Source organism: Cinclus cinclus, chromosome 22, assembly GCF_963662255.1.
Source record: "Cinclus cinclus chromosome 22, bCinCin1.1, whole genome shotgun sequence".
Classification (NCBI taxonomy): domain Eukaryota; kingdom Metazoa; phylum Chordata; class Aves; order Passeriformes; family Cinclidae; genus Cinclus; species Cinclus cinclus.
This window is the reverse complement of record NC_085067.1, coordinates 171,052-184,566: the sequence shown is the minus strand read 5'-3', so window position 1 is coordinate 184,566 and position 13,515 is coordinate 171,052. Positions and strand designations below refer to the sequence as shown.

The window sequence follows — 13,515 nt, the reverse complement described above, 5'->3', positions numbered from 1 at the left end:
TCCTCCCTCCCGTGCTGCAGTGCCCGGGGCCTGCCGGTGCCGCCGTGAGGGCGCGGGACGGGAGCAGCCGCGGGCCCCGGGCGGTTGCAGAGAGGCCGCCCCGATCTTCTCTCCGCGGCTCCTCGGGCTGGTTCTCCCTTTGTTATTCACATCAGGCGCGGGATGGCTTTCGCGAGTTTGAAATAACGGTTCGTTGTTCTCGCGTTCACAGGTGTGACCACGAGCATGGGACGATAGCGGGGTTTGCTCTCAAGCCGATGAGATGGGACCGAGCAAGGCAGCGGTCTCTGAGGGCGCGTTTGCATTCGCTACCCAGCGATACGGGAATGAAGCTACAGCTTTACAAACACAGGTACCTTGCCGTCTGTAGCGACGCTGAATTGGTCTTCTTTGTGATTGTATCAAAAAGATGATTCTCCTCCACTTCGTGAGACAGCTCAGCAGGGAGTGTCATATTCGCTTTCCTTGTGCTGCTACACATTATCTCGATACTGTCCTTTAGTAAAGGTAGAGATCACAAACTCTGTGTGTAACTATTTTAATTGTGTGTTGTGGTTCAATCCCGGTAGGCAGCCGAGCATGCAGCCACTTGCTCACTCTCTCCCAGCTGGGATGGGGAAGAGAACTGGAAGGTGACAAGTGTGAAAAATTACGGGTTGCAATAAAGGCAGGTTAACAGGGAAAGCAAATGCTTTCCTGTTTGTGTGCACAAACAAAGCAAAATAAGGAATTCTCTACATCCCATCAGCAGGCAGGAGTTCAGCCATTTCCACCACTTCAGCACACATAACAGTGACTTAGGAAGACAAATGCTGTCACTAGTCTCCTCTTTCTCCTTCTTCCCTGCAGCTTTTACTGCTGAGCATGATGCCACAGGGTGTGGAATATCCCTTTTATCAGCTGGGGTCAGCCATCCAGTTGTTTCCTCTCTAGCTTCGTGCCCACCCCCAGGCTACTCAGTGAGCAGGTGCTTAGCCAGAATGAAAACACTGGTGTGCTGTGTTCAGCACAAATCCAAAATGGTGCCCTCATGACAGAGTTGTATCACCTGTGTACAGTGTTCTGTATAACATTGTTTTTTTTTTTACACTTTGAACAGCTCCAGTTTAATAGAAATGTTCCTGCAGTTCCAGAGAACCTGGCTCTCAGATTCTCTCACCCCCGCCCAATTACAATAGAAAAACTGAAGGCATCCAGTGATCAGAGAAATCTAGATGGAAGTGAGGACCCCAACCTGAGAGGCTCTGGGTTGTTCTCAGTAGTATCTGAAGAGAGACTGAAATTGGCCATTCAGCTAGCAAAAAGGGACATCAAACAAAGACGTCTCAAAGAACAAGTGAAGCATCAGGTGTTTGGAGATGTGGTCAGTACACCGTTGTGGACCCAGAAATCACAACAGCAGAAGACTGAAGTATTTGCAAGTCGAGAAAATAAAAATGCCCTGAAGTCTCAGACTCACTTGACATGTCAGCAGAGGCTCAACCAGCCTTCCCAAGGGGTGTCTGCCAGCTCTGACGTTTGTCCCTGCTTAGTTAAAGAGGAAGAGCCAATACCAGCTGTTTTGGACTCTCCACCCACCCATGACACAGGACCAGACCCCAAGACAAATTTAAATAAAAAAGAACATCAAAATATGCAGGAAGTCCAGCGTCTGCAAAAAGAATTGAGGAGCTATGTCCAGAAAATTGAAGAAATTATTAAAAAAGGTGTAAGACTGAACAGTAGTTATGTAAATATACACTAGTTTGTTGATTTTTCCCCTCATTGTTTGAGTTGTATTAGAATTCATATTTACGTCTGGACTTTTGAGAACCAACTGTTTTTTTGAAAAGTAGATAAAATAATAGCTAGCCAGCTTAAGCAGTTGGTTCTTTTGGAACAACTAAGAGGAGATTTAACCATTCCTAATTTTGAGCGCTTTATCTACAACTTTGTCGTGAAACTAAGGGGTCACATGATTTTTTAAACAGCCAAGGAGCTATATTATATGAGATTGTTTCATCAAATTTTAAATAGAAACAGGATGTAGCGTTTCCAATAACTAACTTGCGTTACTGTTAAAGGAACCCCCACAAATATGTGGTTTGGTTCTGCATGGAAAAGTCTTATTACTAAATTATGTCTGTTGTCATGCCTTAATTGGGATTTTCATGGGTTAAATTAAGATATACATTAAATTAATTAAGATATTATGTTTATGCTTTTTAGGGAAAGATAGAGAACTAGATCCTGAAAAGGAGCAGCGGCTTTGCACTAGGAGACAGCAACAAGCTGCAAGGTCAGCTCGGATGCTGTATGTGCTCCAGCAACAGGTAGGAGCTGTGATTTTAAACTGGAGTGCACAGGAGCTTAGTTTGTTGTGATGATTTTTTCAGAAACTAACTGAAACAAGAGAAAGCCAGTCAGGTTATCTCTGAACTTCCTTGGCATTCTAGTTTAGATCTGAATGTTGTGACTGATTTCCCTCATGGCTGGACAGAGAGGTGAGCATCACTGCTGGAAAATCTCAGATGCTACAGTGAAGATCTAGTGTTCATTTATAGATGTGAAACTAATTCTGAGTGACTTGCACCTCTCTGTCTCTTGATAAACAGGTAAAAGAAATTCAGGATGATTTAGAGAAACTGAGTCCTCATACAATCAAACATACTAAAAAGGTAAGATGTAATTATCCTTCAGGCTGTAAGTGACTTAGTGAGAGAGTTTTCTGAATAACTGAGTTTGATTGTCTCGGGTGCAGCTGAGCCCTCTCTGGAAAGGAGATTTCCTTTGTATCTTACACATTTCCTCTCATTCTCCAAGAAGTATGGCTCATTTGGCCTGATGCTGCCTTTGCTTATTCCCTCTTCTCTTCAGCTCTCATCTTCAGTAAGTGAGAGGCAGGTGGTTGGTCTTCTGCATTTATGTGGCTTCCAATTCCCTCTTCATTCCAGTTCCTTTTTGCAAGGAATTGTCGATGTGTTCTATTCCTGACTGCTTTTTTAAAACTTCTGGTCGATGTCATTCAGTCTTACCAGCCTTCTTTCTGATTTTCTCCTCTGCCCAGCACCTCTCAGGGGAGCTGAGGAGCAGCTGAGGTCACACTTACAGTCTGGCCAACAAAACACAGAGAATTGAGAATATTCTTGTTTGTGCGACTGTTGCACATTAGGCTCCAGCCTAATGTACAGCCTAACTGTAGATGACTACAATTCTGTGTTGGCACAGGTAGCAGAAATATTATGACCTGTTACACCCAGGCTGTTTTACCTAAAGCAAGCATGAATTGATAGGAGTACTCTTGTAAGGAACCTTGAGTAAATTACTTCAATGCCTGTTTTTGTTTTGTCTCACAAATGGCTAATATCAATCAAAATTATTCTGATCCTGAGTGTTTCTGCATGAAATTTCAGCAACAATTCTTCCAATAGTGTAAGTGTCCATAGAAACTATAGTTATTAAAGCATTTATTTATTTTTCATTTTTCCAGTCTCGAGCAGTATCCAGGTTGGCAGCAGCACACAGAGGAGCTGTACGAACCTTGCAGGCATTTGCTAATCAGTTTACAGATCAAAGAGATGAGCAGATTCCTGCCCACTACAAGGAACTGGGCAGTCTCATTCGTCAACTGTCTCTCTGCTCTGCCAAACTAGAAGGGGATTCTTCCATTTCTGAAATTATCATAGATATTTTGCTGCAAGTTGAGGTAGGAAAAAACATTTGTTCTTGCCAAGGCAGGAAAGGTGTAGTGAAATATGAGATTGTGTTTGTGAAATGGCAGAATACATTACTGGTTTTGTTTCTGTTTTTTAAAGGCCATATTTTTCTAATGTAAAAATGTACTTCTCATGTTCCTAAGTAATGGTGGTCTAAAAGAGACGTTCATCCTAAACACAGAAGCTACCTGCTGGTCTTGTTGATGCTGTTCCTACCTTTCTTGGCTGTCCTGGTAGAATGAGGACTGGTAGTGATAGTGGTAACAAAGCATCAGTTTCTAATTCATCATTCATTTTCAGGACCGAGAAAATTGATTTTCTACCTAGATATGCATTAAGTGCTCATTACTCTTGGGTGCATGCTTTAGTCATCAGCATTGGTGATGAGCACCTGAGTGTCTCATCTGGTGGTGAGTGCAGTGTTGTGCAGGCAGAAGATAAAGTTGTGGGTATGAGAGTTACTTGGCTCTGTGCCCTTCAAATATCTTTCTTAGTGATATCTGATGACTTGTACATGTCATTGGTATAATGGAAAAGTTCTGATCCACGTTGCCTGCTGCATAAATTTAAAAAAAAAGGCAATACCAGAGCCGTGAGATACTTTCCTTAAAATACTGTTAAAACCATAAAAGCTATATTTTTAACTTTAGTGTTATGACCTGCTTATGAGAGCAGTAAGAGTGCTAAGTGCCTGGGAACAGGAAAGGAGGTAGTTGGTTAAGTTTAGACATAGCATAGGAAGAAGTGGCTGGGTTACCATAGCCATGTGACCATGAAGATTTTGTTGGTCTGTAGCCCTTGTGTTCAGTTTTTTTCGGACACTCTGTAAGCAAATGGTTTGCTGGAATCAGTTGTAAATATAAAAGATACAAGCCTTTTCAGTAAGATTTAAGTTAATAATATGAAAAAGCTTCTACATGAGCAAGCTATCAGTCTGGAAAAAACCTGAAAGATACCGTCTGAAAAAAACCTAAAACAAAGCCAAACCAAAAAGTCTCCCACTGCTTAGAATGCCTTGAATTTGTGTTTCATTTTATCAAATTTATTGAGAGGGTAATTAAAACTCTAAATATTTGGTGCAGGATCTGAATTCACTGCTGGAAAACAAGCAAGCACCAAAAACAGTGAAGAAATGTATTTCAGCTTTTCAGACCAAATCTCCAAGGAACACTGAGACATTTCCAGCCAGAAGGCACCTTCTGTCTCCAAAAGGAGAAAACAAACCTCTCAGCTTACAGGGACAACATAGACAAGTGTCTAAAAAACCTCCATGTGTCAGGGGTCTCTTGAATGGTTTGTATTCTGGATAACTAATATATTTTTATCACTTGCCATCTGCAGTTCAGTTTTTTAGTATGGTATTGTTGGTCAGAAGTTGGTTAGATGTTAGCAAAATAGTCTAGTTTACAGGCTGTGATTGTTTAACTGTTCATACTGAAAAATTACACTGTGGCTTTGGCTCAGAATTCCCTTGGTAGGTACAATTTCTCTGCTTCTGGGAGCAGTGGCTGTTTTATCCTGGCCAGTTCATTACTGTTAATGTCTTTAGCACAGCAGTCACACTTTGCTACCTAGAGCCACATTAACTGATGGTTAAGCTGAAGACTTGGGGGTTTTCACCACTATCTTGCAGTGCAACTGTTCAGAACTGGCTTTCTGTATTGTTCTTTTGCTTTGGATATGAAAGGATAGGAGCTTTATTCTTTCTCAAGGTGTTGTGAGACAAATTTACCTGAAGTATTTTGGCACCTCATGAATGCCACTGCAAGTTCTTACATTATCATATGAACTGTATGAACTATTTTTCTTTGTGGTGACTTTCTCATGCCTCAGAGTGGTTTGTACTAAATAGTAAATATTCTCTACTATCCCCAGGTAGCAAGAATTGCATATGCTGAATTCATCTTTGGCAGTCTAGGGAGACAGTATATAAACATCTAATGGTTTCCATGTGTCTTGTTGCCTAAAAGAGGATGCTTTGTTATCACTGCCTACACCTCCTATAGCAATTGTTCCCAAAAGGCTTTCCTATGCCTTGCACATATATTTATATTTTCAAATACCTCTGTACATATAATTATGTATATACACACAAACCCCAAACCTTCCTGTTTATCCGAACAATGTAAGAAAGACAATTTCTTTAATACTTGTCAGGAAATACAAGGCTAGAATTTTTATTTTGTCTTTGTTTTTTTTTTTTTAAATCATGATAGAGCTTAGAAGTTCATGATTAGGTATACCTAGCATAAGAGAGGTACCAAATGCAGAAAAGAAGACAATTCTTGCCCCTTTCAACTTACAGTTAACAGTTCATGTGTTAGTATAGATAAACACTGACATGTTGCAAATATTTCAGCAGTTCAACAGGCAAACAGTTGTGCTCCTATATTGCATAATAAATACCAAGAAGAAAGTGGCCCACCTACTTCAGAGAGAAATGCCACTTTGCAAGGAAGCACAGATGTACTGGTGAGAGCTAGAGCTGTAAAAAAAGTGTCTGTCCTTGAAAGTGGTGCTTTGAAGAAGAAAGATGTGCTATTGCCTGCAAAACCACAGGTATGGAAGTGATAAATATAATTTATGTTGTCTTCTACTTGTGCTCTGGGATTTATTCTATAATATAAGAGACTGTCAAAGCTTTGCACTTCCTCACAGTATTGCTGTTATGAGCTAGGAGACATAAGGGGAAAAACTGTAATCTGCCTGTTATTTCTAGTGGTTATGACTATTTTAGCAAATGTTTTTCAAAAACAATGTTTACTATTCCTTGAAAATGCACTCTACAGCTAGACAACAGAATTGGTAAGGAAAATGCTCACTGAATCTAGTTTAATGTTTGAAATTAACATGTGTTTTTCAATTTGAAATTAAAGCTGAAGTATCTTCCTCCTGTGGTCATCCTCTGTCACAAAAAATGCACTCAGCAGTAATGTTGCACTAATGTTAGTAGGATAATATAAGTTTCTTAGGCTTACTTAGTTGATAACAGAAATGGTAAAACTTCACTATATAAGTTTTGGTGGCTGCGAAGTCCTTGTAACCAGAAAGAAGCTCCATAGTGCAAACAAAACAATTCTTAAAAGACTAGGGCTATATTTTGCTAGTAAGTATATTTTTCTTTTATTCCTTCCTCTGAGTATCACTTTTTACTAGGAAAATCTAATCTGACACAGTAGCATAAATGTATGCTTATGTAACTTTTACTACTTCCTATCCCTGTGGAAGAGTGAGGATCCTGGGCAGGAAGGTTAAGCATTTCAGTAATTTATATAGAGGAGACAAGTCTAAGTGACCTTGTAACAAATATAAGTGTGGGGATATTATAGTTTTGTGGCTGAATACAATGTTACCTTGGAAGCCTGTTTGGATTTATTAATAGTTAACATAGAGTCTCATTCTGAAAAATAAGCTTTTTCCCCATGAAGAGCAACACTGAAAAAGTTGAAGCTGTTTGTAAAAATAAAGGTTGCAGGATTAAGCCATGTGTTCAGTTCAGGCACAGCTGTACTTCCCTTTAAATCACTTGTAAAACCTTCACATGCATCAACCACAGCAAGGCCAATAGGCATGATGAAACAAAGTCTGAAGCAGAATTCCAAGCACTTTAAAAATTCAACAACTGGAATATGTGTTTTTAATGTGATCATGTTAATTTTAAGGGAATGCTGAAATCTTTGAAGTCAAGAGGGGCACACCCTCCAGGAAAGCATGCCCGATTTCAAGAACCAACCATAGCTTTCCAGCTGAAAGAGAACAAACGACCTGTGAAGGAGAGCAAAATGCCTTGTGTGCCCCCAAAGCCTCCACCTCCCTCTGTGTCACCTAAGCCTAAGAGGTAGGTTGGCAGTCCCCTGGCACCCACCTTTGCCCTGCTTCCCAGTGGAAATGTTTCTGCATCTATGCTAGTGACTAGGATAGAGTGGGTCTGGCTTCAGTCCAGTGGCTCAGCACAGCTTGCTGTCAATAGCTGCTCTCCTTTCCCACTTGGCCCAGAGCAGCCCCATTCCCTAAAGCCTAGGAGGAGCCAGGGTCTTTTAGTCTTTTGGCTGAATTGCTGCCTGGGGGCCAATGCCAAACTGCAAGGCAGAGCAGTGACAAAACACAGGAGGAGGAGGAGGTGGGTATTCCCAGCACTGCATTAAGAAGGTGACTATTATCTCCCTGTTTCAGAAGGACAAGGTACATGTAATTGTCCCAGACAATAATAAAGTGCAGGTTTGTTTGCTCTAAACTCTATTCAATATCCTGTTAGACAGGGATTTCTAAATTTAGGTTGGTTTGGGACTGGTGTTTGTGACATGTGGATCAGGAGGTCCAGGTGCTGGATCTGTATTAGGCAGTGTGCATGGTAAGATGAGGAGCTCATTTCTCTGGACAGTATTTGTGGGGTAAGCATGTAGTTCCTGTTTGCCAACAGCAGAAACGTGATTCAGGATCCCTCATTCTCAACAGAATTTTCTGGCTTATATTATGTTAAAGTCTATTTTTTCTCTCTAAAGTTTCTTGTACCTCTTCCAAACTAATACTGGAAATCACACTATTCCATTGTTCAGCTGTTAGAATGTACATTTTGTAACTCTCTGTCCTACTGTGCTATTTTTGAAGACTAGCAAGGCTTGAAGCAAAAAATTCAAGAGGAGTGAAGGTTCTAACTGACCTTTGCAGAGGAGAAATGGAAAAAATACAAAAGTTCAGGTAATGACTTTCTTTGAAAAATCTCATAAGGGGTATCAGATCTGATACGACCTTCTCCCCACTCCCAACAGTTCTCCTAAAAATACATTTATGTAGGTTGGTGTTTTAAATTGTTGTCATACCAGGTTTCAGAATGGCATTGTCATTTGTTCTTTGTGCAGGTCACGAACTGTTTCTCCAGCCCAGTGTGCAGATAAAGCTGGGAAGGAGGTACAGGAGTGGTCAGCACCTCTGTTAGACAGGACACAGGTAGTACAGGCAAGCTCATGGCCCTGGGTTAACAATGCCTTGGGAACTGTCAAACATTTTATAAAGGGGCAACAAACAGTTTCTTTTCAACTTAATGCAAGTTACTTTTGTTTTGATTTGGGGTTTGTTTGTTTGTTTTCTGTGACATTTGTTTTTTGGTTTTGTTTTTCAAGTAGCAGGTTGCAACAAATGCAGATATTCTGAGTGAAAAGCTATTGGATGATCTTTTGGAAGATACTGCTCAGGAACTGTGGAACATGGATCAGCATGAGAGACTCCAGACTGAGGCCCTGCCTGTGGCTGACACTCATAGCCTGGAGTCAATGTTGCAAAGAATGGAAGAAATTGAGGTAAGATTTTCTGTCTTGGTTGGTCTCATTAGTGCCAGTTTCTTATTTACTGTCAATGAATTATAATATCTGCAAGTATCTACATTCTTAAGTGAAGCAAGGTTTGACTGGATCAGTGTCTGAGATCAAAGACCTGGATGCAATTTGTGCTTCCATAAAACACAGTGGAAGAACAGAAGCAGAGTGTTTGATGAATCTGTTGCTCTAAAGTTTGGCAGACCTGAGTTTGCATCCCATCTCAAGACTTAGTGGCTTAAATCATTGTGTGTGAATGGGAGACTCAATATGATGACTGTGTTGATTGTCTAGCAGATTGGAAAGTGTTTTAATATTAATTTGAATTTTTCCTTTTTGTGTGCTATAGAATCTCAGTATTCTAGTAACATGACCATCTTGAGGAAATGTGCTCTGGCAATCAAAGTATTTTACAGGGCAACATGGAGAAGTCAGACATATACATGGTTATTTGTGCCTTTTATTCATCTTTCTATATAAATAACATTATAATTTACTTAACTGGAGCTTTCCATGTATTGTTTTCTTTAAAAGTTTTCTTTGATGTATTTTGTCATTAGTTACTGGTTTGAGTTCCATTTTGACCTTCCTGTTCTCTGAAATTTATTGTGACAATACTACTGGGTTTAGTGCCATTTACTTCTAGAGATCTGTCCATTGGTTGGAAGTGTGAAGCTGCAGTGTCCTTGTCCCTGAGGCACTGGAGCACACATTTGGATTCACTGTTGGTGAGGTGGGAGCAGCTTGAGGGCCCTTGAGTTGTGTGGCTAAGGGCTGTTGGTATGAAATGGGAGAAGTTCCCATGGGACTGGCAATTAGTTTTGCATTCAAGTATGGCATTTTGAACAAGATAAATGTCTGTGTTTTTAATCCCCCACCCCTTTTCTGTGTTGTGTTACCAGACAAAATAAGCCTGCTTTGCCCAAGGAGGGTCATGACTGGCTTTGCTGTTTGTGGTTATCAGTACAGCTGAGCTGCCAGGTGTTTGGTAGACTGACAGATGTTGTGTGTTCCACCACAGCTGTATCAGGAGGCTGTTCGCAGGAGAGTCACCCAGATTGTCTACAGTGACTCCCAGTTCTGGGCCCAGGAAGACAAAATGGGTAATTGCCTTTTCATACAACTTGGTTTCCCTAGAATCTGTAGGTTTAAATTCAGGTGTTTTGAAATCAAGGTCATTGGATTGTGTGCTATCAAATAGCACCACTCAGACATGTTTTTTACCACAGGTGTTTCTTTCAGAGGACAGTTTCTAAGATGTCGTTCTAAAATCAATACTTTATCAGCATTACTTTTCTTTATCCTATGGTTTGATTGACTAGCACAGTTAAGCTACATTGATTTTTCCATTGGATCACATACAACTTTACTGAAACTGTTGTTTAACACAAGCTGGAAAATCTCACAGTAGGACTGGTGAAGATTTGTCCCAAACCTTTATGGATTCTTTCTCCATGTCTTGGATTTATCACTGAGTTTAATACACTGTGTTATTTTTACAGTGGTATTTTCTCTCTCTCTGCCAGAAGTACCTACTGGCAGCACAAATGATTTATGCTAAAGGTAGTATTTCTAGAATGCTCAGCTTTAATACACTGAGCTGAATTTATGTTTTTTCTCACTTTGAATACTTTACTTACCTGCAGGACTTCCCCTTAAAAGAGACAAAAGACTTTGTGAGGACTTAGCCTGCAGTAGATGCAGTTTTTCTCTTTCAACAAACCAATTTAAAATAGTATTTTCTTCCTTCTAGAACTACAAATGGCATCAACAGCAAAAAAACTTACATCTCCTCATCCAGTTGAGATAACCAAATTAATCAGACACACAGAGCTGGAAAAAGACATTTTATTTGAGAAACCTTTTGACAGCACGTAAGTTGAATATTTGGCCCTACACTCAATTGTGGTGCATAAGATCCATGTGACTTCATTATAGTGTTTTCATTACACTGACTCTTCAAAAAGAGACTGAAAAACTTAGTTCTGGCTTGATGATTATTTTGTATTTGCAGTGCTATTGATGAAAATGAAGCAGAGGAGAAATTGCAGACTGGAAATGACATTGTGCAGCCCTTGCCTCTGAATTGTCTACAGAAAGCATATTCTGTGTCTCTCTCTGTGCCAAGCAATGTGCTCCAGAGCATCTTGGATTATAACAGCAGATACAAGCATCATTTAAAGCTTATTTCCCATGAGGTGGTGGGCAGTTTTGATCCATGGCAGATTGCTGAGAGGTATATGAACTATCTTTGTGGTTTGGAAGTGAAAGACTAAAATTTGAAATCTGACTTTCTGAACCTTTTCATTCTCCTTTTTTGCCCTCCCTTTCCCTTAGTGTTTCAGAGGAACTGACAGAAGAAGCCCTGTGTGACGTGGCAGCAGAGCTGCAGGATGTTTGTGAGGACTATGCAGAAGCTGTATTCACGTCGGAGTTTTTGCACCCAGTGCAGTGAATTCTTTCCCACCTGCCCCATCAGCGTCAGCCTCAGCCTCACAGTCTGTGAGATTTTCTGCACTGGATCTCCATCAAGGATTCATCTTAGGGTTTTCTATATAAAATCATTATAATGTTTTCTTTTTCAGAAAGGACTTCCTTACTTTTCCTTTTATTGTCTAATCACCTTAGCACATGCTGCACTGGGGTGAGTTCTTTTGGACATGTGGCAATCCAGTGAAGGATTCTCATGGCACAGCACAAATAGATGCAAACATTTGTCACTGGCTGTAGTTGCAGGCTTGCTTGGGGTTTGCTGTTGACTTCAGATTGGAGTTCCTGAGTACCTCTAGTACATAATGCACAGACAAAACAAGACCTTCAGTAGAAGCATGTGATAGAGATTTTACTTTCTTTTTCTTAAACTAGTCTAAAATGTTACATTTTTATTAGCATTTAGTGATTCAATCCTACATTCCTTTCTCTTAAGAATCCCATTGAAGGACCTCAAAATAAATGAGCAATTGGCATTTCTGCAACATTGAATTAACTTGTTTCAAGTAGTCAAGGTACTAGTTTGGGTTATATCTGGAACCAGAGCAATGAGTAATAATCATTTATGTAGTGTACTAGGGAAATACAAATTCAACCCTTGAGGTAACCCAAAGAACAATATGAGTCTCTGTTTCCTTTGTCAAATTTTTCCTTCAATATTGTTTGGTCTATAACACAGTTGTTTTTAACCTTTTAAGATTATTTCCTCTAATTAGAACATATATTTAAAAATAATTTTGTTTCTATTGATGCCTGGTTTACTATTTCAATCATCCTCAAATTTACGTCAATTGTAAGGACGTTACTGCTGAAGTTTGCTGATACACGATTTCTGTAATTTAAAACACCTGATTTCTAAAATTTTAAGTAAAACATTAAAGCAGTAGTGTTGCTACATGTGTATATGTGTGTGAAAGTACCTTGATGATTTCTAATAAACAATATTTATTATCGCTGAACACAGTTTTATTTTAAGATATCTTCCCTCTGAATCCATTCAGAATAGCACAGCATATTCTATGATTCTATATGGTTCATGGTCCTTGTCTAGGATTGCTTTCTTTGGTGGCTTAGTGGTACTAGCCGTGTGGCACCTTTGGGAAAGCAGTCTTTCTCAAATCTTTCAGATGGGACTTGTGTCCAAGAGCAGAAGCAATGTGGCTCGAGGGCAAACTGCAGCATGCAGTAGCACTGTCACACATAGCTGGGGGCAGTGAACCAGTTTACTTCCAGCTGGCTCTGGAGGTGGGAGCTGCTGACTGTTCTGGCTAGTCCACTTAAGGCTCAAGCAAAACCCCTTAACTCGCCGTGTTCTCAGGGGTATTCGCTGTGGCTCTTGAATTAACTGCTAAGCTATATCCCTAGCAAATCATGTATTATACCTACGAAGGTGGTGTTGCCACAGAGCCTGTAAGTTGCTTCACGACCTGGTTGCATTATGTTTGCTTGGCTCTTTAATTGTAGGATTTTCGGGGCAAAACTTTTGTTCACTGCCCTTTGTTTGGTAGCGTTCTGACACTGTAATAACATACACTCCCTCCTAAGCTCTCCGCCAGCGTCCTCCCTTCGTTTCTACAGGAAGGGCTGTGACTTAGGATGAATTCCTACCGGTTATCGGGGGTTCTGAGAAACTGTTCCTCTGCCTTGAGACATGCTGCTGGTGAGGCTCTTGAAGAGGGACGAACCCTGAAAGTTCCCTAATTCAGCAGACTCTAAGCCGCTTGCCTACGGCTGGCTTAAAAGGCAGCTTTGCAGTTCAGCCACTGCATTGACACGGGGCTTGGCAACACCCGGAGGAATTTGGCTGTTAAAATCCAGAGCAGCCACCGGCAGGAGCGGCTCGGCAGGGGCAGCGCTGCGGCAGCAGCACGGGCCGGGGTCGGGGCAGCGCAGTCGGGCCCCCCGAGAGCTGAGGGCGGCAGCGGGGCGCGGAATTCGGCCCCTCCTGCTCAGCCCCGCTCCGAGGGGGCGTGTCGGGAGCGCCGCGGGCGAGCCGAGCTCCAGCTGGAGGGACCAAG

General features: G+C 41.0%; 1 protein-coding gene across 1 annotated transcript; it reads left to right on the top strand.

Annotated features, from left to right (window-relative positions):
- Positions 1-242: 242 nt before the first annotated feature.
- On the top strand, positions 243-12,448 carry KIAA0753 (KIAA0753 ortholog). Its single transcript, XM_062507158.1, has 15 exons — positions 243-352; positions 1,100-1,706; positions 2,209-2,312; positions 2,595-2,657; positions 3,470-3,685; positions 4,778-4,988; positions 6,055-6,254; positions 7,358-7,533; positions 8,304-8,393; positions 8,555-8,642; positions 8,819-8,992; positions 10,029-10,110; positions 10,761-10,881; positions 11,022-11,243; positions 11,345-12,448. Exons 1-15 carry the CDS (start codon positions 263-265, stop codon positions 11,460-11,462), a joined length of 2,562 nt encoding a protein of 853 aa, XP_062363142.1. The 5' UTR covers positions 243-262; the 3' UTR covers positions 11,463-12,448.
- The last annotated feature ends 1,067 nt before the right edge of the window (positions 12,449-13,515 follow it).

Coding starts and splice junctions, on each gene's coding strand:
- KIAA0753 (XM_062507158.1), top strand. CDS start 263: ATGGGACCGAGCAAGGCAGCGGTCTCTGAGGGCGCGTTTGCATTCGCT. Junction 3,686..4,777: donor ATATTTTGCTGCAAGTTGAG/GTAGGAAAAAAC, acceptor TATTTGGTGCAG/GATCTGAATTCACTGCTGGA. Junction 11,244..11,344: donor CCATGGCAGATTGCTGAGAG/GTATATGAACTA, acceptor CCTTTCCCTTAG/TGTTTCAGAGGAACTGACAG.